At 42.9% G+C, this 24,273-nt stretch overlaps 2 protein-coding genes across 5 annotated transcripts in view; one reads left to right on the forward strand and one right to left on the reverse strand.

The window, feature by feature from the left end:
• The window catches only part of BICRAL (BRD4 interacting chromatin remodeling complex associated protein like), a 45,065-nt gene extending 29,987 nt beyond the window's left edge, over window positions 1-15,078 (reverse strand). For 2 of the 4 annotated variants that reach the window (XM_040612127.1, XM_040612134.1), the window contains exon 1: window positions 5,134-5,284. The gene's annotated coding sequence lies outside the window, so the exon portion shown is untranslated. Of the gene's footprint in view, window positions 1-3,899; window positions 4,685-5,133; window positions 5,285-15,022 lie in introns of those variants that run through there. The other 2 variants (XM_040612129.1, XM_040612128.1) reach the window with 2 other exon arrangements.
• A 58-nt stretch (window positions 15,079-15,136) lies between these two features.
• Window positions 15,137-17,913, forward strand: TBCC (tubulin folding cofactor C). Its single transcript, XM_040612136.1, has one exon. The coding sequence runs from the start codon at window positions 15,203-15,205 to the stop codon at window positions 16,250-16,252; it is 1,050 nt and encodes a 349-aa protein (XP_040468070.1). The 5' UTR covers window positions 15,137-15,202; the 3' UTR covers window positions 16,253-17,913.
• The last annotated feature ends 6,360 nt before the right edge of the window (window positions 17,914-24,273 follow it).

Consider the following 24,273-nt stretch of genomic DNA (forward strand, 5'->3'; position numbering starts at 1 on the left):
AAACTAGTGCAAGAAAGTAAATTAAAGCAATACAAGAACTTGATAGTCTATTTGTGCTAGCTATCTTAATTTTGTCTAAAACCTCAGCAATTCTCAAATAAAGCAAGAATAATACAAACACAGTAGTTGTGTTTTTTCAACAATGAAAGCAGGGGCAAACAAACATTTGAAAATAAAGATACATATCTTAATTTAACTACATGATAGTCTTGGGGAAAAAAAACATCAATTCAGGCTGGTGTTAATGGATTTACGATGGTACAACAAGGGCTTTACCCATACTGTTTATTCCAGCTTTCAAACTAGAACAGCTGCAGGTCACAATGACTGCTAGAACAGTTTATTAATCTTGTTGCTTTTCCTGTACTATAAGAAAGAAAAACATGCTTGTTTTTGTTGACAAACCCCATGTCTCTGCTGGACCAGGTATGTCACCATAAAAAACAAACTTTCAAGCACAGATGCAGCTTATTCCAGCAGAACTACTACAATAAATTATGCCACCTCTCTGAACAGAATGAACTACATTATCAGAGAGGCTCTTATGCCTGGACTGTATCTATTACTTAGACAGGGATGACACACTTTCACACTCTCACTGCTACATCTACGCTAAAAAGCACCAGCCATTAGACTTATCACAAGCCTAATGCAGCATAAAAAGGCATGATCATTGACCATTACAGCCACATTATACCATGTAACGGCAGTTATGCAGATAGAACTTTCCTGGAACTGATGTGGAAGTACACCAGCAAAACTCTGAAAATACAGCTAGAGTACAATGAATACCCAAGTAGCATACCAACACATCCCCACCTGCAAAGCTCCAGCTCTAGACTACCAACCTACCTCTGTTGCAAAACTTCACAGATACAGACAGGGTCCTTGGAAGAAACTGGAAATGCAGCTTATACTAGCAGGACTTCAGGGGTTTATGATCAGTTAATTAAACAATTAAGCTAAATAGATAAACTCTACTGGAAAAGGACACTTGGTGGGGGCAGGAAAACTGCACATCTATAAGGTAATGTAAGTATTTAGCTACAGTAGAACCATCTCTGTCAAGGGCACAGCTATGTAGCACTGACCTCACCTAAGGCTACACATATACTGAAAGTACTATCAAGAATACAGGTATAATATACAGGGCAAGTGCTCAACGTATGAACAAAATAAGAAACTTAAAATGCAGGAGTACCACACACTAGTGAATAAGCCAAGGTGCACCAATGAAAGTGCAACCAGACTAGCGTATCGACATGGTGAGCTGCACTCCTCCATCGATGTAAACAAGCTATGCAAACTACAAAGTACTACTTGCAACAATGACAAAAAGAAGAATCTCTTCAGCTCAGACACAGCCAAAGAAATAAATCTACAAAGAACAGATGTAGTCTATTTAACTACTATCCACCGAAGATGTCAACTCAAGATGAGAATACATTTTGCTTTAATGCAACCAGGTCAGAAGATACATAGTAATTTGGCAAGTATTATGCCCCAAGAGAATATAAACTGGTCATTTTTATCCCATTTTTGTCATTTCTTCATTATCTTCACAAATTAATGAAAAAATCCACACAATCTGCCAGACATTAGGAAAGTTTTATTGTACAGAAATACACTACACAGTAAAAAAAAAATCCGCTATCTTAATCCCAGGACTAAATTGCAAAATAATCACTTTGAGAAAATCTGAATTTCATGTACTAGTAAGATTTCTGAAATGTGAACAAATACTGTACTCCACACTCCATAGGTTTTTGAACTGAAGTTTTAGCAGGTGCATTTTTTAAAAAGCCAAAACATTAACAAAGTTGTCCCCATTAAAGTCTTTAGAAAAGAGTTTCTATACAGACATATTTTTAGTATACTCCGAGCAATAAAACTGCATAGTTTAAAATGTCATTTAAAACCCTTCAACACCAACAGGCAAAGAATTTAAACAGCCTCAAAAGCAATCCCAAATTTTAAAAACATCTCCCACTTCCTCCAGGAATGAGCAAGAGGCTCTCCTCTGATCTGTCAAAAAACATAAAATGAAGAACTAAACAAGGATTCCACAGCCCTTAGCGGGCGCAGCATAGCTTGGTCTGGCTGCATGCTTGCTGTCCCTGAATACAGATGTTGGTATTCAACTCAAGCCTCATGAGCACTGATCAGATTACACAGAAATGTAGGAACACCACAAGCAAACAAAAGGAAGTTTTGATCAAAAAACAGGAGACCATTTCAACACTCTCCCTAAAACCAGCACCAAAACAAAAGCTGAAAAAGCGTTATTAAAGTGGAGCTGTCAAATTTGAATAATTTGGACCAGTAAAAACCTGGAAAGATGCTAGTCCACCCCCTCAAAAATAATTACCAAGAGAGTAACAGAAATGAAATTAGTTAACTACCCACCCACCAAGAAGTTACTTGTCCTTGTATTTTTACAAGCATTTTTGAAGGTGTTAAAGGCTCTTCAATGAAGATTACCTTATGTGCTACACCAGAACATTTTGGGGTGGGGGTGTTCTTTTTTAATGACATGGTGTACTTTTGGGTCATCTTTTCCAACAGAAGAGGCCACTCTTTCACGTACTGTTTCTTCCTACACCACGAATGTATCTCATGTCAAGAAACACGTTATTTCAGAAACACGAAAACAAGCTCTGAAGTGATGTTGACAGGCCTCAAGCTGGGAGCCCAGGCCCCTCTGAACCAAGCCAGTTCAGCCCCTCACAGGATGATGGCCCTGAGCAGCCAGGCGACGGGGGGGCAGCCAGGCGACGGGGGGGCAGCCAGGCGACGGGGGGCAGCCAGGCGACGGGGGGCAGCAGCTCAGAGCGAGCGGCTGACGGGGCCGCTCCCGGGAGTGCCCATGCCCAAAGCAATCCGCCCTCAGCTCCCCGCACACACGCCAACAAATCCTTCACCCCCGTTCCCCATAGCGCACACAGAAGAAACCCCTTACAGCTATTTCTTAAAGAAAGAAAGAGAAGGGGCGGGGAGGGGAGCAAGCAGCCTCGGGTATGTCGGGGAGAGGCTCTCCAGCCCCGCGTAACGCTTCCGAGACAGAAAGAGAAATGGCCCGAGCGTGGCGCGACGGCAACGCCCCACACGGCGCGGCGACAACAGAAAGGACCTTAAAATGGCGCCCGTGGGGGAGGAGAGTCAGAGCGAAACTGCGCAACAAACGCTGGCAGGAAGCCAGACAGCGCCATCTTCCCCGCTCTCGCCCAGTCGCACCGAGCGCCGCACCGCAAACGCCGGCTGCCGAGCCCGGGGCACGGCCGGGCGGCCTCCGCGGGACCCCTTCCCTCTCCCGCGGCTCCTGCTGCGCCCCGGCCTGCCGGGCCCCAGGGCGAGAGAGCGGGCAAGAGCCAAGGCCTCCACATCGCTTCCCTTCCCCCTCTGATTATTTTAGTAACAGTTCTAAATAAACATTAAAGGTGCCCTCTGTACGGCGTTTAATTTTAACATCACTACGTCTGCTATCTGCCACAAGCTGTAAGTGAATTTTGCAATTATTAACAAAAGCAAATTATAACTTAAGCACTGAAGCCCCCCCCATAAGCCAATAAATGTGAATTGTGAGGATTTCACGACATCCCCTCCACAACCGACTACTATTTTAAGCCACAAGTAAAAACTATTTATAAAACATTGTTTCTTTTAAAGAAAATAATCCCATCAGCACAAAGGATCAGATTCACATCCACTCCACAGCAGAGAAACAGGTTACTCCAGAAAGAGACGGTTTATTGTTATGTTTTAAAAAGAAGAGTTACAGTTAAATATTCTCTCCAAAAGCAAAAAAGGAGGGGGGGGGAACCCAAAAAAACCAAAAAAACCTCCCACAGCGGCAAACTTAGTCCCGAAAAGGAGAAAAAAGCGCATTAGCCCAAACCTACCGCCCGAGCATTTCGCACACCCACAAAAAGCAGCACCGTTTCCATTCCTTGGTTAAAAGCAGGAGACACGGAGCAATTCGGAGGAAATTGCAAATAAAGAACCAAACAAATCAAATCAAATCTAGTGGCGACACCGAAAACGAGGAAATGAGTGAAAAATAAATCCCCAGAAGGCACAAATCTGAGACACAAACTCAAAGAAATTACAAGGTTAGGGTGGTGGCGAGTGGACGGGGGGAAGGAAAAAATCAAGCCAGGAGTGAAAAAGGAAAAAAGAGAAGAAAAATTCTTCCCAGCTCCACAGCCAGGAGAGAGACGAAGTGTCTCCATTTTCCCGACGAGGAGGAAGAAAGAGTGTTTCACAGACTACAGAGCTTTAGAGAAAAGCAAAGAAACGAGGGGGGAAAAAAAAGAGGGAGGAGATTTGAAAAGATTATTTTTCTTTCTCCCTCACACACTCTCTCTATCCCCCTCTCTCCCTCTCACTCTCTCTCTCACACTCACACATACACACACACTCGCTCTCCCTCCTCTCCTCTTTCCATCCCTCTCTTGATGGCCATCAAGGGGGCGGAAAATAAAAAAAAAAAAAAAAAAAAAAAAAAGACAACAACAACAACTAATTTTAAACCGGCTCAATCAATGAGTCATTAAAAGAGATTTTTCTTCCCTCCTCTCCTAAATTTGCATGGCATCAGCAAGAAAAAAAAACCCACCCCAAACCTCTCCCCTCTCTGCAGCTATCAGCCTGGACCTGAAACCTTATCTCTCCCTTCTACACCCCCACCACCACCACCACCACCCCCCGCCTTTATTTTAAGAAACAACTTTTTTTTTTTTTTTTTTTTAAGTGCCCTCAGCAGCCACCACCACCAGCCTCGCGGAAAAAAAAATAATATAGTTCATTTCCATGTGAATCCACATCTGCCCAAACAACAGCCACCCACAAAATATCCCTCTTCTTCCTCCTCGTCTCCCCTCTCGCTCGCTCTCTCTCTAGATATATATTTATATACATAGCCCCAGAGCCAATAGCTCTCTGGGCTGAAACCTAATATCCTGGTTTTGGCAACTCCTGGTTGTTAATTTGCTCCTCTTTCTTTTCTGTCTGTCTGGAGATAGATTTCCCCCCTCTCTTTTCCCTCCCCGAAGGAAGGGAGGAAGGAGGTTGTGTGTTTTTTTTTTCCTTGAAATTTTTATCACAAAATTATAATACACTCAAAGGGAAACTCACCGTCATGAAAAAGCAGTGCCTTGTCAACGGGGTTTCTTCGCCATCACATCAGGGGCTGGCAGTGTAAGAGAGAGAGAGGGAGAGCGAGAGAGCGAGGGAGGGAGGGGGGAGAGCGAGCGAGCGAGAGAGGGGGGAAAGAGAAAGAGAGCGAGAGAGGAGAGCGCGGCACGGCGCGGCGCGGCACGGCACGGCCCCGCACGGCGCGGCGCGGCGCGGCACGGCACGGCACCCGGGGCCCGGCCGGGCGCTCCGCCGGGACACAGTGCCGCAGCCCGGCGCCGGCCACACGCACCGCCGCCCTGGCATGATGAGTCCCCAGCTCCGGCGCGATCCCCGCTTCGCCTTTTTTACAGTCAGTCCCTTTAAAAAGTTTAACTGTCTTTTTTTTTTTTTTTTTCTTTTTTTGTGAGAAAGCTGTAGGTCAGGATATCTGTAAGTGCCTGAGCCGTTTACTTTCGGTTAAAAGTTGGGGTGTGTTTTGGGTGACAGAAAAGTAAAAAAAAATAAAGTTTTTTTCCCCACGAAAAAGAACGTTCATTTTAGCAGCTTGGCTGGTCTTGACACTGAAGTTGCAAACCACTTACACACTTGGGGTGGGCGGGGGCTCCCCAGAAAAAGGTCACCTTGAAAAAGACAAGATCCTCTTACAGGTTGCAGTATTTTTAGATGCATTATTTTTCTTACGACCCTTGGTCAAAACACATGCCGTGAATTTCAGCTGCTTATACAAAGTTTTGGGTAACCTAAAAACGCTAATTTGAAGTCAAAGCTTGTAGCACCGAGAGCTCACTGACAATTCTACAATTCATTTCGGCTAAAAGCATTAATATAATAATTCTGTTCAAAGCTTTTTGGTTATACAAAACCAACAATATTCACTTTCTTCATTCAAAATTAATTTTAAAAATCTTTATTCAGGTGATTCACAGAAGCCTAGTTTATTTAAAACAAAACCATTTTGATTGAAATCAGAGTTTGATTCTTAGCATGTAGAGATATGAATGGTACTGCTTTTAAAACAAGAAATCTCTTTCAGACCCTTTTTCTGCCAGTAATCATAATTCCCAAGGACTTGCACACAGCAGCCTTTTCTATTTTTTCCTAAGAAAACGTAACTTTGTTAAAATTCCTTAGAGACAAGGAATTAGTAGCGCGTTCTTTATTAGCTTCACAGCTCGAAAAAACACAGTTTTTAGAGTTTAAATACAATTACATGAAAACTGTTATGGCCAGTGTACTAAGTGGACCTTCTCAAAGAAGCTGGCCAGATTTTTTGTATTTTTAAAAAAAGTCAGCATTGTTTTCAATTAGAATCTGGTTACGTTACTTTTTAAGTGATCAACCGATTCATATTATAATATGGGAAACAAAGGTTAAGCCTGATTCCAAACCTTCGCCAAAGCCAAGACTCGCCCACAATTCCCGTTTATATGCATGCCCACAGCAGAAAATTTAGGTGAAGTTTCAAATCACTCCCTAAATGGCAATGCTGGGCCCTGGCAAACAGGCCTTAGCATGAGTCCTACAGATCCTTTATGCAGTCCAGGCATATGGAACACAAGCATGGTGCTGCCTAGCACATCAGCCAATATATTAACTTCACTTTTTATAAGTACAGTACGGACCTGAACAACCAACCATATGGATGTGTCAAAGAGCTCAGGGCCCTAATTGCTCTTATAGCCTATACTCCTGACACTAGCATTAGAAAAACCAACAAGGTCAAATGCAAGGTCCCTAACTTCAGCAAATGTTTCAAGGGGCCAGACTCTGCCCTGAACTGAAGCATCGAAGCCTACATGGCATCACTGGCTTCAGAGAACATTGCTCAAGTAATAACTTGTGAGCTGGAGGGGCACCATGAGCGTTCTTCTGATTTGGTTAACAGGAAGGAACCATGCTGCAGAGGTTGCAAGGCAGAACATCTGATCAGTACGTTATTATTCTCCCAGTCCTACAGAAACCACAAATAGGAAGCAGGCAATACAAAGAAGGAATAGGAGGAAAGAGGACAAACGATTTAGAATAGACTCCCTTATCATAAGAAACACAAGGAAGCCTATGTAAATTGTCCATGAATGTACCATAATTTACGCTTACTTTCCCTGAAGGATGTTTCTCAGCAGCACTGGAGATAAACCTTGCTAAGCAGGGACAGAACAAAAAGGAAAGGAGAGCTAACATCTATACAATGAAGCACCCTGAAGCAACTGGATTTCTCCAGATCTAAACAAGTCAATGAGTTTAACAATGAAAACACTTTACATTGTCACTGAGTGGACAAACCCAAACCAGAACACACTGTACCCGCTGCAAAAGTAAATCTGCGTATGTTTCTGTATTAACTGTATCTGTTAAGAAACAAAACTGGCTCAGGTAAAAACGGTTACTTAAATAATCAAGGGTTGGATGTGACTTTATAGGTCAGATTGCCTTCAAACTTCTTACTATTGAAGGTAACATTAAGTGTGTACTTCAGTCTTCAGCTGTAGCGTTATCACTTTCTGGTGTATTACAGAATTTTCCAGACCATGTTTGTAAAGAAATACTGCTTTTTGCCGTAAGGTACTCGTGCTTTTTTAAGAGGATCACATGGTGTTTCTGAACTGAATGTCATTGCCCCAGGAGGTTGCCCCTCTTCTCACTGCCTTACTGCATTAACACAAAAGACCCTAATACGTCAAAATTCTACCCCAAGGTCACCTGCCGACAGCTGTTGCCCTCAACCAGTCCTATTCTCCAAATTAAATACAATGCACATTCGGTTGCTGTCTCTCCTTAGCTTCCTCAATCACATTCATTCATTTTCTCATTGATTTTCCTGTAGCAGCTTCAGAAGGAGTAAGGGGAAATAAGCATGAAAGGCAAGGCAAGACCAGTGTCAAAAAGGAATAGCAGAAATCTTGAGAAGACAGACGTTGGCATAATAATTCTTAAGAATAGCTACTGGGAACATCATGCGCACCCATCACACAACATACTACTTGGCTATATTTTGACATCAGCTGTCAAACTGTGACCATGCTATTTAACAACTACCACTCTCATAGGTGTTCAGAGACACCAAATGACATTTGGAGTGAGCTAAGACACATAGCCCTGAAATGTCAGATTGCAGAGAAGTGAAAACTAGGCTTAGATATTGAGACGATGAAAATAAGGGGGTACAAAACACCCTCCCCATTCATTCTGTCTCCATGTTTCTCCTAGATCAAGTAACTTTATTATTACTCAGCCCATTTTTCCAGGTCTGCCTCGCAAGCATTCTAATTCTTGTGCAATTAATTATAAATTAGTACCCCAAAAGAAGATCAAGCAGCAGCAGATTCATAAGAAAGAATTTAAGGACTAAGCTATTTGCATTAAAGGGATTAACGCCACAGACGTCCCAATATTCTTGAGTGAAAAGTAGTTTTGTAACCTCAACTCGCTGCATTCTGAGGTATATTGGATGGAAAAGAACACCATTTACTCCACTGCAGCCTTGCTCCCTCAGACCGAGTGCTTCAGCTCTATTGATGGTACTTCTCCCTCCCATGCTTCTTTCTCTCTCCATCCCTTAACATGTTTCTTGTGTCAGCTTATCACCAGGCACACCATTTATCCAACTACATACCTCTTTCTTAATTACTAATTTAGATAAGAATAAATAACTCTTAAGCTTGAAGGCACAGAAACAAACAGGTCAACGTTAAAAGGTACAAGCACTAGAAAGATGGAGAGGTCACAACACTTGAAAAGTACAGCACTCAAATAGAGTGGCATGACAGGAGACAAGGTCTTTAACTTGGAATATAAATGCAACACACCACATTAAAAATTCAGTTCAATATCCATATCAACTGCCAAATTTTGAATAGTTGCCACCAATACTTTGATAAACCACCTGTAAAAATCTCCTAAAAGTTACAAATTTCAGCTTGAGACCATGACTGACTTACACAAAACAGTACTTACAGAAGCAGGGTCATAACTGCATGATGTAATTTAGGAAGCTGTATCACTCCAGTATCAATCATCATACCAAACATAGGACTATCTAACCAATATGTACCTTAAGGAGTGATTGTTTAGGACGTTGGTAGTAAGAGGAGGTAATGAAGAGCGAACCCCAGAACAAGAGATTTACACCAATACTAGAAGACAGACAGGTTTCTATGAGTGGACATGGTGTGAAGGCCAACAGGGCTGTTCTGTGATGAATCCGAAGAACAGATTTTGGAGAACCGTGTTTTTCCGAGATGTGGATCTGGTCCATGGAGAACAATCAAGTAAAACCAGAGAAAATGTGGTGACTGGTCCTCCCATTGAAACAAAAGACAATGCAAAATTATTACGGGAACAGACCAAGATAAACTGTATCATGCTCTAGGTTGTTTAAATAGTCTCTCATATTCTTCAGCTTAGAGTACCTTAAAAAGGAGAATTAAGTTTGAAAGATTAATAGCTCTCATTTCCAATTTAGAGTAATATTAAGATACTAAGCCACTGAAATGTATTGGAAAAAAACACCTCTGGAGACAGAACTTTACTATGGTATCTGGAAAAATCATCTTCAACAACTAACAATGCCAAAATGTATATAAGAAAATTAAACAAAAAAATATGGCAGAAATTGGGAGAAGCTTCTATAATATGCACAGTTAATGTGGTTAGCATAGAAGAATGAGGGGAAAAATCAGCTAAGTGAGGATACAGAAATACAGGAGTATGTTAATGAGTAGATGGACAAAAGTTTTTGTTTTTTTTTTAAAAGAACTAGCAATTAAAAACAGTAGCCAGGCAACGAAACTAACAAAAGGACCGTTCCAAATGCAGCTGGGGTTCTGTGAAGTATTTTAAAAAAAAATTCAAATAAATACTAAAAGAAGGAACCTAAGCAAAAAATGGAGGCCTGAAACATGAAACAAGATGTTACAGGGATAATAGAAACACAGTGGAATGGTAAGCGTTCCACTGCAACCAAAAGCATTCATGTTCAGAAAAGAAACACAAACATACTAAGCCATACTTGGACAAGACAAAATGGAGGAACAGAAGAGACATTTTGAATAAAGCAGCAAGTCACAGCTTTTGAGAAAGAATGGTTTTACTTGGGTATTCCTGGGACCCTACTAGAAACCAGCTGGTTAAGATCTGGATATGAATAAAGACTGCTGTAAAATAAATCTTAGTATTATCGGTAGAAAGTGTATCAATTTGAATGGAATTTATTCTCTCGGATTTAGACTAAAGAACAAATGCTAATAATAACAAGAGGCAGTCCTCCTTCAAAATGATTGCTGACAGATTTTTTCATAAGATGAGTAAAAGGCAAAAAGAATATGGTTTGTTAACTAATGAATATAATACAGGAGAGCTAACAGAATCAGTAAACTTGGATACAATGACTTCAAGTTAATTATATTTAAATTATTCAGAAAAATAAATTTAATATGTTTGCAATTAAGATTCACAATTCCAAAACTGAAAACTTTGATATACTGTTGAACCTAGGTGATCCATTGAACTGGCTAGTCCAATAACCAAACATGGTTTCCTGAAATGCCTTAAAATTGGTAAAACCACCTGAAGTCTAAAGGCACTGAAAAAATATCTTAGGAATTCTAGAACTAATAGAGTAAGTACCTCAAAGGGAGAGTCCATAAGACAGCATCTGTAGCTTACATACTGGTCTTTGGAATTTAACTTAATGTCAATTAGCAAGTTAGGATTCTAAATACCAGTTAGCAGCTAGACCTGAGCTAAACCTAAGTGCACTTCCACTCTTGAGCTTTTGTGTGTGGTGTATGTGGGCCTTGCTTTATTAATCTTGAAGCGCCTCTTGTCATAAAATGTTATGCTTTGAAGTCTGTCCTTGGTTTTGGAGAATAACTCATTTTCATAGAAATAAATTTGTTTCTCCATCTTTGTCACTGGAAATACCAGGTCCTCGGAAAGGACCAGCTCACACTGGTTTCAAAACAAGTGAACCTTGACTGGTTGGAATATAATTAGTAACTTAAGCATTCCCAAGGACTGCATTTCAAAGCTTTTGCATTACTCACAGCAATTAAGATGCACCAAGTAAGTTTTATAGTTTCAGCTCTAACTCTCTAATTAGTAATTATAAAACACACATATTTTACATTGTCTTGCCTTTCCATATGGCCAAATAGATAAAGCACAACATTTTAGTCCAAAAAGCTTTTTTAAAAACAATCAGTATGCCAAACTTAAAGGAATTTACTTTTTTCCCAAGAAAAGAACAGAGATAGTGACTTAACAGTCACTTTTACTGAAACCCCATTCCACCGTGAAAAATGTACAGTCTACAGTACCTTAAATGAACTGTAATACAGCTTGCATCTGTACTGCCTGATCACAGTGCCAGAGGAGTTCAAAGAGCGCTTACTAAAGCCAGCTGTAGAATACAATGCTTGTGCAAGCCACTGAAGTACCTACTTTGTAGCCAGAAGTAATTACATTCATTTGCTAATCTCTCCTGGAGAAACTCAATCTAACTGGCAGAGATCACATCTATCAGATAAGAGCTCCACACAAGAGACATGGATTGCTGCTTTTCTTGAAGACACACCTAAAAGACAAAATAGCATTTTTGTGTGCAACGGTCCAATGTACATACATTACACGCTTTGGAATACAAAATGTCACTGTTGGGAATATGTACCAACAATAAGGAATAACTGTATTTACTTCCTTCCTTTGCTTTAGAGAGTGCAAATCTACATTTTGAGATCACACCACAACTATGAGGTTCTTGACTTCCACAACCCAGGAACCTCGGGTTTAACAATCCACTACTGTGAGGCCAGACAGCCAGTTGCTTCTGTGGATCTCACTTCTACTCCCCACTCTTATTAAAATAATGATGGAATGAGACAGGATCTTGAAGCTTCACCTGAATTATGCAATACATCTCACCTCAAAAAGCTGAGTTAATGCTGTTGAGCTAGTTTAAGTCAGTACAAAATGTTTTAGGTAGATAGCATTCAAAAGCAATAACCACAGGATACAAATTTAAACTTAAATGCACGCATAACAGAGCTTATGTTTCGGAGTTTCACAGCACTAGATCCAACTAAGCAAGTGCAACCTGCGACTTCACATAAAACAAATGACACTGCACAGTCCAAGCAACCAGCAAAAGGTCTTACTGAAATGACTGCTATCTGCTTTAAACCCAGAGAGGAACTAAAGCACATCTGGGCCAGGGGGGACGGGGAACAGAAAAAAATTATAGCACGGGCAGAACTATATACCTTACTTCTATCGAATATCCTCAAACAGCTAAACTACTTGTTGCAGCTCACCAAAATGAGTCCAAGCCTGAGCTAGAAGGCTTACATTTTATCCAGGTGGTTACTGCTTGGGATATTTTAAGTCTTCCATTCTGTATGGCTTATAATGGAGCACACTAGGCAGCTTTGAAACACAGAAGTTGCTGCCAGCAAATTCAGGAAGAAAATTGTCAGTCTTTGTATTACCACAAAATATATATATACACACACCAGTATCAATTATACCAAAACCTCAGATTGTAAGTGTGGAAAGCAATTTTGGAACATCAAAATGAGAGAGTTGGAAGAATTTTACTTCTCCCTTTTTAGTTTTTCATCATGGTCATACACTTCAGCTTCTTGTATCTGGGGTTACTTTGCTTCTAACTTAAACCTCCGATCACCTCTAGAAAAAACAATTTAGAACACCTAGCTTTCTAAGTGCCCAAACGCAATAAAAAGTTACCATTATACTGCAGCATAAAATATTTAACATATATTTTGAGCTGTGCACACTAGTATTTTTTTGTAATCTTTTCATACATAAAGTTGTTTTACCCACTGCAGTACATCTTCCAGGTCACATCTGTATAACAATACCAAAGCCATATTTTGATAACATTTGTGCATACTGCAAAGCAGAAAAAGCCTGTTTCTGTCAATATTCTCATGCATGGGATGAGCACTTATATCACTGTTACTATCTGTATTACCTACACTCATAGTGGGAGCGTAAGGCAAAAAAGCATGCTATATAAAATGAATCTTTCTATGAAACAAGAAGGAAATAAGGATTTATTTTTTTCTTACAGTGAAATAATTGCACCATATTCCTGCCTAACGTACCATTACTGCAATTACTGCAGGAGTGGACTTGGCTATTTATTAGCAAAATTGCCTAAGACTTACTAAATGCCTCATTTAAACACATTGGTAGGGAAAAAGAAATCAAGCAAGACTATTTCAAGGTATTGTTCCTTTTTCACGATGAAGCATTCTCCCTTTCTACAAGGTAAGAGGTTTTAATTTTTAAGACTCAAAATCTGATGTTGTAGAAGCAAAATTCTGGATACATTAACACTGCAGTGCTGTGACATTTAAGAGCGTAACATTACCCATCCTGCTGCCCTGCACCTAACCTACACTGGCATACCACTGTTGTACAACAATCCCTTGAAATCCCCCAATTTTATATTGTAACAGCTATAAGGAAAGAATATTATGTGGTTTAGTGCAAGTCTTTTATGTGTTACAAGGATTAAAGGCATTTCACTGCCTGTCTTCTGTCATCCTAATTGGCCTGGCATGATTATATATAAGGTTCAGGTACTTCCTACCCTCTGTCTTAACACAGAAATTAAACCGTATTTCCCAGGAAACAGAAAACAATGGCTACTTTCAAAGGCTCACCTGAAGTAGTGTAACAATCCATGCTTTCGGACAGGAACATTACACAGAATACTCACGCTATCACCAAATAGAGAATGGTAAATTCAGAATGTCTACTTTGGGTTTACCACCTTTTGGTTTCAATGGACAGTTTTAGGTCCTATGTTAACTTATTATAGGTAACTGAAATGCCGAGGGAAGGGAAATGGTATTTGTAGAACTGGACAGGAATTTAAATTTATTTTCCTGTGTTTCTAAAAGGAGTGCTTTGTGTTAACTTCCTTTGCAAAAATTAATGTTCCATGGAATAGAAAAGCTCTTCACAAAAGAATACATCAGAAGAGCGGTCACTTTTCTGCTCTGTAGCCAAGTGTACTTCATTTCTAGTTCCTGCTGTAGATTTACTTAGAACACATCTCAAATTAAAAAAAAAAAAAAAAAAAAAACATGTAAAGCAAGCCTTCCTTGTCATGCTTCCACATGGGCCTCTGCGGATTCCCCACACAGACCTCTCCCGGGCACAGCCACCCACTGGCACTGCTGTCGCCTCTTCCCTCAAGAGCTGAACCCTCTTCTGGAAGGAAACACTCAATAAATCAACCCGTCATCTCAACCCAGCCCGCCTGGCAGCACCTCCGCAGCTGCCCGCGGGTACCGACAGCCCTTTTCCCCACCGCGCCACCGCGGAAGAGGACAGCGGCAGGGCAGGCTCACGAGAACCCCGCGCTTACAGAGCCTGCCGAAGGCACCGGCCCCGCAGGCGGCCGCAGCCCCGCGCCCACCCGGCCCGCGGGCAGCGGGCACCACGCCGGGCCACGGGGCGGGCAGCCGGCGCCCACCGCAGACACGCCCGGCTGAGGCAGGGCCAGCGCGGCCCGCCCGTATTTTTAACGGCGGGCGGAGAACCGCCACCCGCAGCCCGCCTGAGGTAGCCGCCCGCCCCGCCCGGGCCCCGCCGCGGAGCCCCCCTGCCCCAAGCCCCGCGGCGGGGAGACGGCGCCCCCAGCCCGGCTCTGGCTCCGCCGCCTGTAGGACGGGCCGCGAGGTACCGGGGCCGCCCTCAGGACCAACGGCCCAACGGCCGGTGCGGCCTGGGGGAGGAGGAGCAGGGACTTACGCGCGGACGCGCACGGCGGGGAGGGCGGGGGGTTATTTACAGCGCGGCTGCTAATTTGGGAAGCGGGCTAACGCGGAGCGCGGCACCTGCCGCCAGCACTCACCCCATCCCGCGGAGAGGCGCCGGCCCCTTTAAAACCACAGGAGACCCCTCCCTCCGGCCCTCCTTCCCTCCCTCCCGCTGGAGCCCCCCAGCCCGCCAATCGGCGGCGGCGACGCAACCGGGGCTACTGGCAGCCAATCAGCGGGCCGCTTAGTGACCGGAGGGGAAGCGAGGAGGCAAGATGGAGGCAGCGGGAGAGGCGGCGGTGCCCGGCGAGCAGCTGCGGGCGCCGGCCGCCTTCGTGGCTCCCCTGCAGCCCGAGGTGGCCGCCGCCGCGGTGCTGCCGGAGCGGCTGCAGCGGCGGGAAGCGGAGCGGCAGCAGGGCGTGGAGCGGCAGCGGCAGAAGAAGGAGGCGCAGGTGGTGAAGGAGGAGCGGAGCGAGTTCTTCGTCGCAGCCTTCGCCCGGGAGCGGGAGGCCGTGGAGGCGCTGCTGGCGGCGGGGCCGCTGGAGGAGGCGGCCGCCCGCCTGCAAGGGCTGCAGAAGCTGCTGACCGAGAGCGTGCGGTTCCTGGCGCCCTACGAGCTGCGGCAAGGGCAGGAGGCCGTGGCGCGGCTGCAGGGGGACCTGGCGGCCCGGCGCCAGCAGCTACAGCCCAAGAAGAAATTCGCTTTCCGGGCCCTGAAGAAAGAAGCAGCTCCGGGCAGCGAGCCGCGCCCCGCCGAGCCCGCCCGGCCTGCCGCCGCCGCGCCGCCCCCCCGCCCCGGGACCGCCGAAGGGGAGCCGAGCGGGCCGCCGCTGTGCGGGTTCAGCGGCGCCCAGGGCCAGGAGCTGGAGCTCGGCCCCGCCGAGCTGCTGCAGCGCGACGTGGTGCTGTCCGAGCTGCGCGGCTGCCGGGTGCGGCTCCGCGGCAACGCCAACACGCTGCGGGTGCGGGACTGCCGGGACTGCACCGTGCTCTGCGGGCCCGTTTCCACCTCCGTGCTGGTGGACGGCTGCAGCGAGTGTGTCCTGGTGCTGGCCTGCCAGCAGCTCCGCACCCATCGCACCCGCGACAGCCGCTTCTACGTGCAGGTGACCAGCCGCGCCATAATCGAGGACTGCACTAAAGTCTTCTTCGCCCCCTACGCGTGGAGCTACCCTGGTATCGAGAGAGATTTCGAGTCTTCTGGGCTGGACAGAAACAGAAACAACTGGAACCTGGTGGATGACTTTGACTGGCTGGCAACTGACAAGCCTTCGCCCAACTGGAGCCTGATCCCCGAGCAGGAAAGAGTCAGTTGCTGGGACTGACTGCAGAGGCAGCTCGGCGCAGAGCGAGAAATCCTGGTGTAAACGTATTGATTCATAAACTGTGGGACTTCATCCCCAGTATGCCATTAAATGATTCTATTCGATATTTAAATTGTGAATTACAGTGTATGACTGGATTTTTTTAATTGAAGAATACCAGTCAAATAATAGTTTACTGTTCTTACACAAGTTGCTGCTATAATCTTTATGTATCACTGTGGAATTTGCCAATTACTACAGTACCTCGTTGCTGAGTTTTTCAGATCAAGGTGGGGCAAGGGGCACCGATACGCAAATGACAGTGAGCCTCTATTAGAACTGGTTTGCTGCTTTCTGTCATCTGGGCAGAACCTGAAATTACCTGCCAGTAGTACACAAGCTAAGATGGCATGGAAAGATCAAATACCAAACTTCTCATTTTTTTGTAGTTCTCTAGTTGCAGACAACAGTGCACTATATCTTATGGGGAGCATGGGAGAAGAGGACTCATGAGGTAATGGGGACAAAAAGTTAGTTTAAAGGAGTTTGTAAACTGAACAGTTCAGCAGACTGAGGTGAATCCTAGGCTATGATAAAATTATGAGCTGGCTTCTGTTCATATGGGTAAAATTTGTAAGTTGTCTTTATTTCAAGTGAGAAGTCTGAAGGAAAAGAAGTCTCCTAATGAACATTTAGTACTCTCCTAATATATTTGATTGACATTAACAAATCTATAAAGGCTATATAAATACTAAACCTTCACAATCTGGAAAGATGTGAAAGGATGCTCCTGTAAACACTTTTAACTTGAGATGGATAAAATAAGTGCTTTGTGTATACTTCTGAAGGTGTACAGTAAGCGCTCAAAATATTACAGAATGTGACTGCTCTACTGCAGTCTGAAACTTCAGGGGAGAGATGTTCCGTTATGTCCTACTAGCTATTTTATCTGTCTACCAAACGATAGACTTTGTGGTTCTATGATCTTTATTTACAGCACCCTGCTGCTGCGTAAGTGCAGTGTTGACAGAGGGAGTCAGTAAAATGGGAAGATGAGGTGCTGTATTCCAGTTCTGAAATTGCATGTTGTCGTGCATTAAGTGCACAGTGAGTTAAGCCCTATTTCTTCAGTCCTGCTAAATGAAAAAGAAAAAAAAAGTAGCAGCCTTACAGAATAGTAGTTTTACAATGGCCTGTTAGTGGTGGTGAAGCAACCGCTATCTGTACATCAAGTATACATAGTAGTTCTAAGTTTCCAAAACCATTCCTTAGCTTGTAATATTTTGTAAGAAAGCATGGTTTATCTTGCCTAAGAATCAGCTTAGAGTTCTATTTTAAAACTACAAAATATTTATATGGCCCTACCGTCATATATGTGCCTCTAACAGAAAATGCATACTAGCTAAACAGTCAATAACTGCATCATTGCCACAAGAGTCTTGACTGGTTTTGACCAGAGAAACCTTTTATCCAAGTTGTTTTCAGCATATTTAATTTAAAAGGGGAGGGGGGAAAAGGGAATTTTTGTATATTCTTCACAACTTTCAGTTTTGTTTACTTCTGTTAATGTATACTTTTTGACTGAATTGGATTTTGCATTTCATATATTTGTTTTGAATTGTTTCAGTTGTTCCTTTAGTGATTCTTCTGTGCCTTGACAGCATCATAAAATTATTTAAAGACCCTTAGTCTTGCTTTAACATACATAATTTTTAATACCTATTGTTAAAGGGATGCGATCAGATGAGGCTCTCGCGTATCTTAATTTTAACACATCCATCTTTAACTACAAAATCAAGTTCTGTACTAATCTTTCTTCTCCACGTATCCTGGTAATGATGAATCAATCCCTTTAGCATCCCCTAGTCCTGGGACTGCAGATTGTTCAGCCTGTAAGAACTACAGAAATGCCTTTGTTCTGCTAGCCAAAAGCTATAAACATTGTCATTTTCTAAGTATGTTGATGGACACTGGCAAATTTAGAAATGGAGAGACTACCACTAGGCTGTAGTGCGTATCACAGATGTGCACTTCTTGATGCACTTCAAACTGGTATGTAAGTGCGTTCCTGTATTAGCTGTTGGTCCATAGCACGCAGCGTTGCTTGAATAAACAGCGTTAATCAAAACAAGGAAATTTAAACTTCAATTTCAGTCTGAAAATGCTTCCTTAGTGACATTTTTCAGAGATCAGGTATTGATACCCCAGTCCCTAATGTTTTCTTTCCTCCAAGTACTTAACTTTTGTCAAACCAAAATGATAGGTTAGGAACATGACCTCAGAGGAGGCTGCTAAAGAAGTTCCAGACAACTACTTTCCCTTAAAGATTTATCATTACCTTTGTAATACAAAACAAGTAATTGAATCTTGGGCTCAAGCATGATGTGAAACAAGAAAATTCAGTCTGAGAAAAGCAAGTCTGGAAGAGTTTGGTCAGGTAAATATTTGGATGTTATTTATAGTTCTAAATACATACCTTTGTATCTATACACACACAGAGCTGCTGCTGTTTCTGTGCACCTTTTTTGAATGTTCATTTCTTAATGTATATTCATAATAGGAGAAATTCAAAACTGTTTTGGAACAGAAGCATGTTCCATTCATTGTAATGTAGAATGTGAACACAAGTTACTGGAAAAGGTTTGCTAGTATATTCATAGGTTCTATCAGTACAGAAATTGCAACTTTTTCAGGTCTGGAAGAAAGAAACACTTAAGCATTTCTATCTAATTAGTTACTTTAACAACACTATAGTATGATTTTGTTAGTAGAAATATGTATGGAAGTCACAATTAGTATAAGCACTAGCAGACTCATTTGTGTATCCCAGAACACTATCTGCAGGCAGCCCAGCATTCTGCATGCCGTCTGAGTGAGAGACTATTGGCCAAAATTGCAAAAGAATAGTTACTCATTTGAAAATCCATTTTCCAGTCAAATCTAGTGAAAAGTGATCATTCAGATGTATTGAGAATTACATACTCATTAAATTTTTACAGAAGTATTTAAAAGCATGATAAGAAGTATATACATATATATATAAAAATAGATGTTTTAAGTTAGATGTATATAACCTGTATTTAAAACTTCACAGCTATTTCTTGCACTAATTTTTTAGTATTTCTTGGATGGAAGAAACCTATGTTGACACATACTCAAACTAATGTTTGGAAATAAGATGTTGGGGATATTTTGGCAGGTCTAGACTATAGAATTGTCTAGATTATTTCACTGGAACTACTTACAAAGTAAATGCTAAACACCAAGACTAAAAGTCTAGTCCACAGTATTTGTAGCTTCATCATGTTTCTTTTCCTTTTGCCTCAACTGACAAGGCATCAGAAAAATTGCTTCCTGTCTGCAGGTAGAGCCTTGTTTGTTCAAAGGGTCAAAAAGATCAAGTATGGAAGCAATGAAACAGTTTTACTGAGAGTGTCTGGTTTCAACAAGTGCTGTCTTGTCTCTAGGGAACTTGATGGAGCATCTCATACATCACACTGAAGCAAACCTTCAAAGACACGAAGGGCTGTGTCACGACAAGCCCTGAGTTGCCAAGCGGTAAGTGGCCGGGCTCCTGAATTCCCCTTCCGAAGCTTGTGACTAAGAAATACTCAGGGGGAGGGCTGGGCAGAGTTCGCGAAGCAGCTGGCTTGAGGAGATGTGCCAGGCTCTCTCCGTTCTCCTGAGTTAAGGAGACTTGCAATGCCAGCCTGGTCCCAGCCGCTTGACTTCTTCCCTCGGAATGACAAGCCCTGCTGACATGAAGAAAATGCCAGGCAGCCTCTTCTAGGCCAGGAGCCAGGACTGCTTTGTGGCTAACCCACTAGGTAGGGCTTGCAAATATCCCCCTCCCCAGAGACCCGCAGTGGAGGAGGTGCTTTGTTTGGGAGGCTTTGGGCCAGCCTGTGCTGAGCAGGTTTTGTGGCTGAGGGGGCAGCAGGTACCATCAGGCTCACAGCCGTGCTACAGGGAGGGAAGAAGCAGCCAGAACTGCTGTGAAAACCAGCTGGTTTCAAGCTGCCTTGCCTAGTAGCAAGATGGAGGACTAAAAACATGATGCAAGGGAGAAAACTGTTCGAAGGAGCCCACTGAAGGAGCGTGTTCAGGGACAGTAATTCCCCAGGCCAGCTAAAAGCAGCAGCAGCACCGCTTTGCCTCCAGCCATAGTGGTTGTCAATGCAATCTGGTGGCTGGATTCACGTAGCCTGCACAGTGCAAGGCTCAAGCAAACAAAGTCTCCTCAAAAACTCTAGCTCTGGTTTGCATCTCATTGCCACCAGAATAAACAAGGAGCTTCTTTAAAAAACCCCACATATTCTAAAAAAATTAATTATGCTAGGCATCAGAAGGGGCTGAAAAATAAATGCCTGCCAGGGACATGGTTGTGAAGACATGAGGATAACAGAAACATCAGCACCATGAACTAGGTGCAAACTGGCCCTGAATAGAGAGCTAACTGGCTGAAAGTTTATAAAAACAGTGCAGGGCGTTGAGGTGTGGAACTATTTTCCACAGGGACTCTGGAGAGCAAATTTATTTTAAACATTTTTGAAAGACAGCCTGGTTGGACAGCCCTCCTCCCCCTGACACCTTACAGAATTCTTTAAAGCCAGCGTTGAGGCTGTGAGACGTAGCACATACCAAAGCTTGCCTCCAGAGAAGCATCTGAGACCTTTGCTGCTGCCTCCAGCGAGGCCACCATCTCACCCGGAGGTCCATCCCAAGCAGGACTGACCCACTCAGTTCCTGCTGGAGTCCAGGCATTTCCCAGCACCTGCTTCTCTGAATACCAGGGACAAAAATGGAGTTGTTTGCGTTCTCTCTTTCTCCAGCCCGCTTCATTTAAATAGATTCTGGTGTGGGCTCTAGCAAAACTGTTGCGTGAAAAAACAGGTAAGAAATACATGCATAAGAATTTCTTACACACTTTTTATGCATAATATTTTTGAGGGCTTCAATATTTTTTTTAATTAAGTTGTTTGGGTTTTTTTCCCTTTTCAATACTTTCTTCCTACTTAAGCAATAGCTGTATGTAGACAAGGGTCAGATCTCAGTGGCTTTACCTGGAATTGCTTCAGTGTTACAAAATACTTAGAAATACTTTAGCTGAAGGCGTTTTTGTGAATAAATACAATCCTCCCCCCCCCCCCACCACCTCAGTTCAAACACATCCTACTTCTTCTCAAGTGGATTTCTCCCAGCACATAAGAGTGGTATCTGAGGGCAGACTTGTTGGATTTGAGAACTCTATGCAGACGAGTACATTTATTTACCTCCTTTATGCATCACCCATTTGCTGCTCAGCTCTGCCCTCTTACCTCCTACTTCCCACCAGACTCTCCCCACCTCTTGTGACTGAGACCTTTTTTCTATGCAGCTTTGCTGTTGTTACAGCCATCGGATCTGCATGACAGCGCTCATAGCCTGTACTGTACTAAAAAGCCAATTTCATGACACACAAGGAAAGATACGAACAGCAAGACAAAAATAATCTGTGCAATTTGTAGAATTTCAGCATTTCCATTCACATCGTGACCTGATTTATCTGACTTGAGGATCCATCTGTTGTGCTGAGATGTTTTCCAGCAGTAATGACTGTTGTGAGCCTTTCCTAATCTTCTTTCAATTCCCAACATATTTCTTTCCTGTTTCTGCAAGGACAAACATTTATTTATAACTCTTTATTCTTTCAGCAGTGAAGAACTACACCCTAGGCATTGCAGTAATACAAATAAATACTCATAATGAGCATCTTGGGGGGTCAAAACCCTCTTGTGTTTTCTGAACACTTTACCCACACTGTGGATAAGGGTGACTAAAATGCTGGGAACTACCCAGCGCAAACCCCTGCAGTGTCCCCCAGCCAGCGTCGTTTAGCCACAGGGTCCAGCGGGTCCCATCACCCTTCCCAGGGTGTGCAACAGCCCCAGCAGTGAGTTTAGCAACTTGCCTCTGTTTCCAGCCTCAGGACCTGCAGTCACCTCACACGGCACAAAAATAGTAGCCTACCAAGTTACTTGTGTACATACGAGGGTAGGGGAAGGAAGTCATAAATCAGGCTTTTCTCCCCGTTAATCACACAGTGTGGTACCACCTTTTTATCGCATTGCTCCTCAGGAGTGGCCCAATACGCACCACACAGCTACAAGTGCATCAAAACCATAAGCTACAGCGCATCAACAAACCTATCTCTACAAAGTCACTTCCTATCGTAGGTAAAACCAGCCATCTTCATTCTTGCAGTGAAATCTAACCACTTCTAAGGAAAGAAAAGAAGAAAGAACCCATGTAAGCCACTTGTTTCATATCATATAGCAGTGTAAAAGAAAGACTGGGCCAGGAAACTAATCCTTTTACCAATTCCATAGTTTAGGCACATAGGATATACCTATACAAAGAGAATTTGCCTTTTATATCTCATATTCCTGAAGACAGAAAGAGCACCGTTAGTCCAGGACTAAGCAGAAGACCATATAGCAAATACCAGACTGAATTGTCTGCATTAAAAACATTTTTTCCTCCTTATTAACTGGTAAATTTGTGGCTTATATTTAGATTAGCAAGCATAGCTTTTTGCAAAGACATCAATATTGTATTGTTATCCATAGAAATTACAATTTTTAAACAGTATTTTGAATCTGAATACATTCATAGTGAGATCAATAATAATTTAAAATTTTTATTCTACCATTTTTTCCTCCAAAATGCCATATGAATTATACATTTGAGTTTAATAGGCAGCCTTTGAGGAGACCATTAATTGAAACGTTCTTGCAGCAATTAGCTTTTATCTGCTATGGATCAGTTTCAATATTTTCTACTTGAGATAGAAAGTGGTAGTAAGTTTGCCCAAGTAAAGGCAAATCCCAGCCAAGATAAAGATTTGTAAGAAAAGCAGATGCCAGGCAAAACCAGTTTTCTTTTTTGTACTGTCTGTGCCCCAAAACACTTCTTGATATCCCCCCATAACCCTCCTCTTAGCTTGCCCTAGCTTGAGACAGCCCTCAGCTGACCAGTTTGTGCTGAAGCTTGCACTGGGCTTGCCAGTGTCTGGGATAAGCTGGAAGCATTAACTCCCCACTTTTAAAAACATTACCTTCATTGTTTGCAGGAAGCATCAAAGTATAGCATGTGTCACTGATTTACTGTCACCAATCCCCTTTAAAGCTTCCAAGCACAGTGAGTTAACTCAATAGGTGGGTCCCCAGCTGGTATTGAACTACAGAAACTACTTAATTAAACAGCAGATTTCCAAATCTGGGTTGTTTTGATCGTGTTGATCTCTATGATGGCTTTAAAGGTACCACCTGAGGTCCTAAAGGTCTAATTAGTACTTGAGTGTCCCTCTCTGAGCATCAGGTGAATCATGGATTGTCTCCCAGAAAACACTAACTGTTTAGGAGTGATTTATTAGGACCCCTTCTGTTACCTTTGTTTAAGGAAAAGTCAATTTGGAGGGATCAAGGAGCCCTGAAGCATATGCTGCATGTTCTGTTTCACTATTTTTATGCCTAAATTAACAAGAAATGCCCTAGTGTATACGATGACATGGTTTTGCTGCATTTATCATGGATCTGAATGTTAAATTATTAAGGTAGCGGGTATTCAAACTGTCTATCATCTGTGCTCCTGAACACAAACTCTCCCATACCGAGAGCCAGCACCAGGCTTACTTCTGCTGTGGTTTACTATTTTTTGTCCTATTAATTGCACTGCAGAACATACCTCACTGTATATCCTCATAATCCACAGACCTGATAAAAAATTCTCTTTCACTTTAACTAGAGTTTCACTCTGTCATCACTGGCAAGAAAGGAAATAGTTTCAAGTTAGTTTCTCTAGAATTAACTTCAGGCTGTCAGATAAATACCCCTTCCAATCTCATGTTTCCTTGCTGAGCCCTGGAGGAGTCAGTGAAATGTAGTAACACGTGCTGCATGGTTATGGGATATTTTGTGGAGAAGCCAGGAGAGATGTTACTTCAGCGCTATGGTTTATGGCACAAAAATATTTAACAGGCTCTCCCAAGAAACGCTGCTTTT

This window comes from Falco naumanni, chromosome 12, assembly GCF_017639655.2.
Source record: "Falco naumanni isolate bFalNau1 chromosome 12, bFalNau1.pat, whole genome shotgun sequence".
Taxonomy (NCBI): Eukaryota; Metazoa; Chordata; class Aves; order Falconiformes; family Falconidae; genus Falco; species Falco naumanni.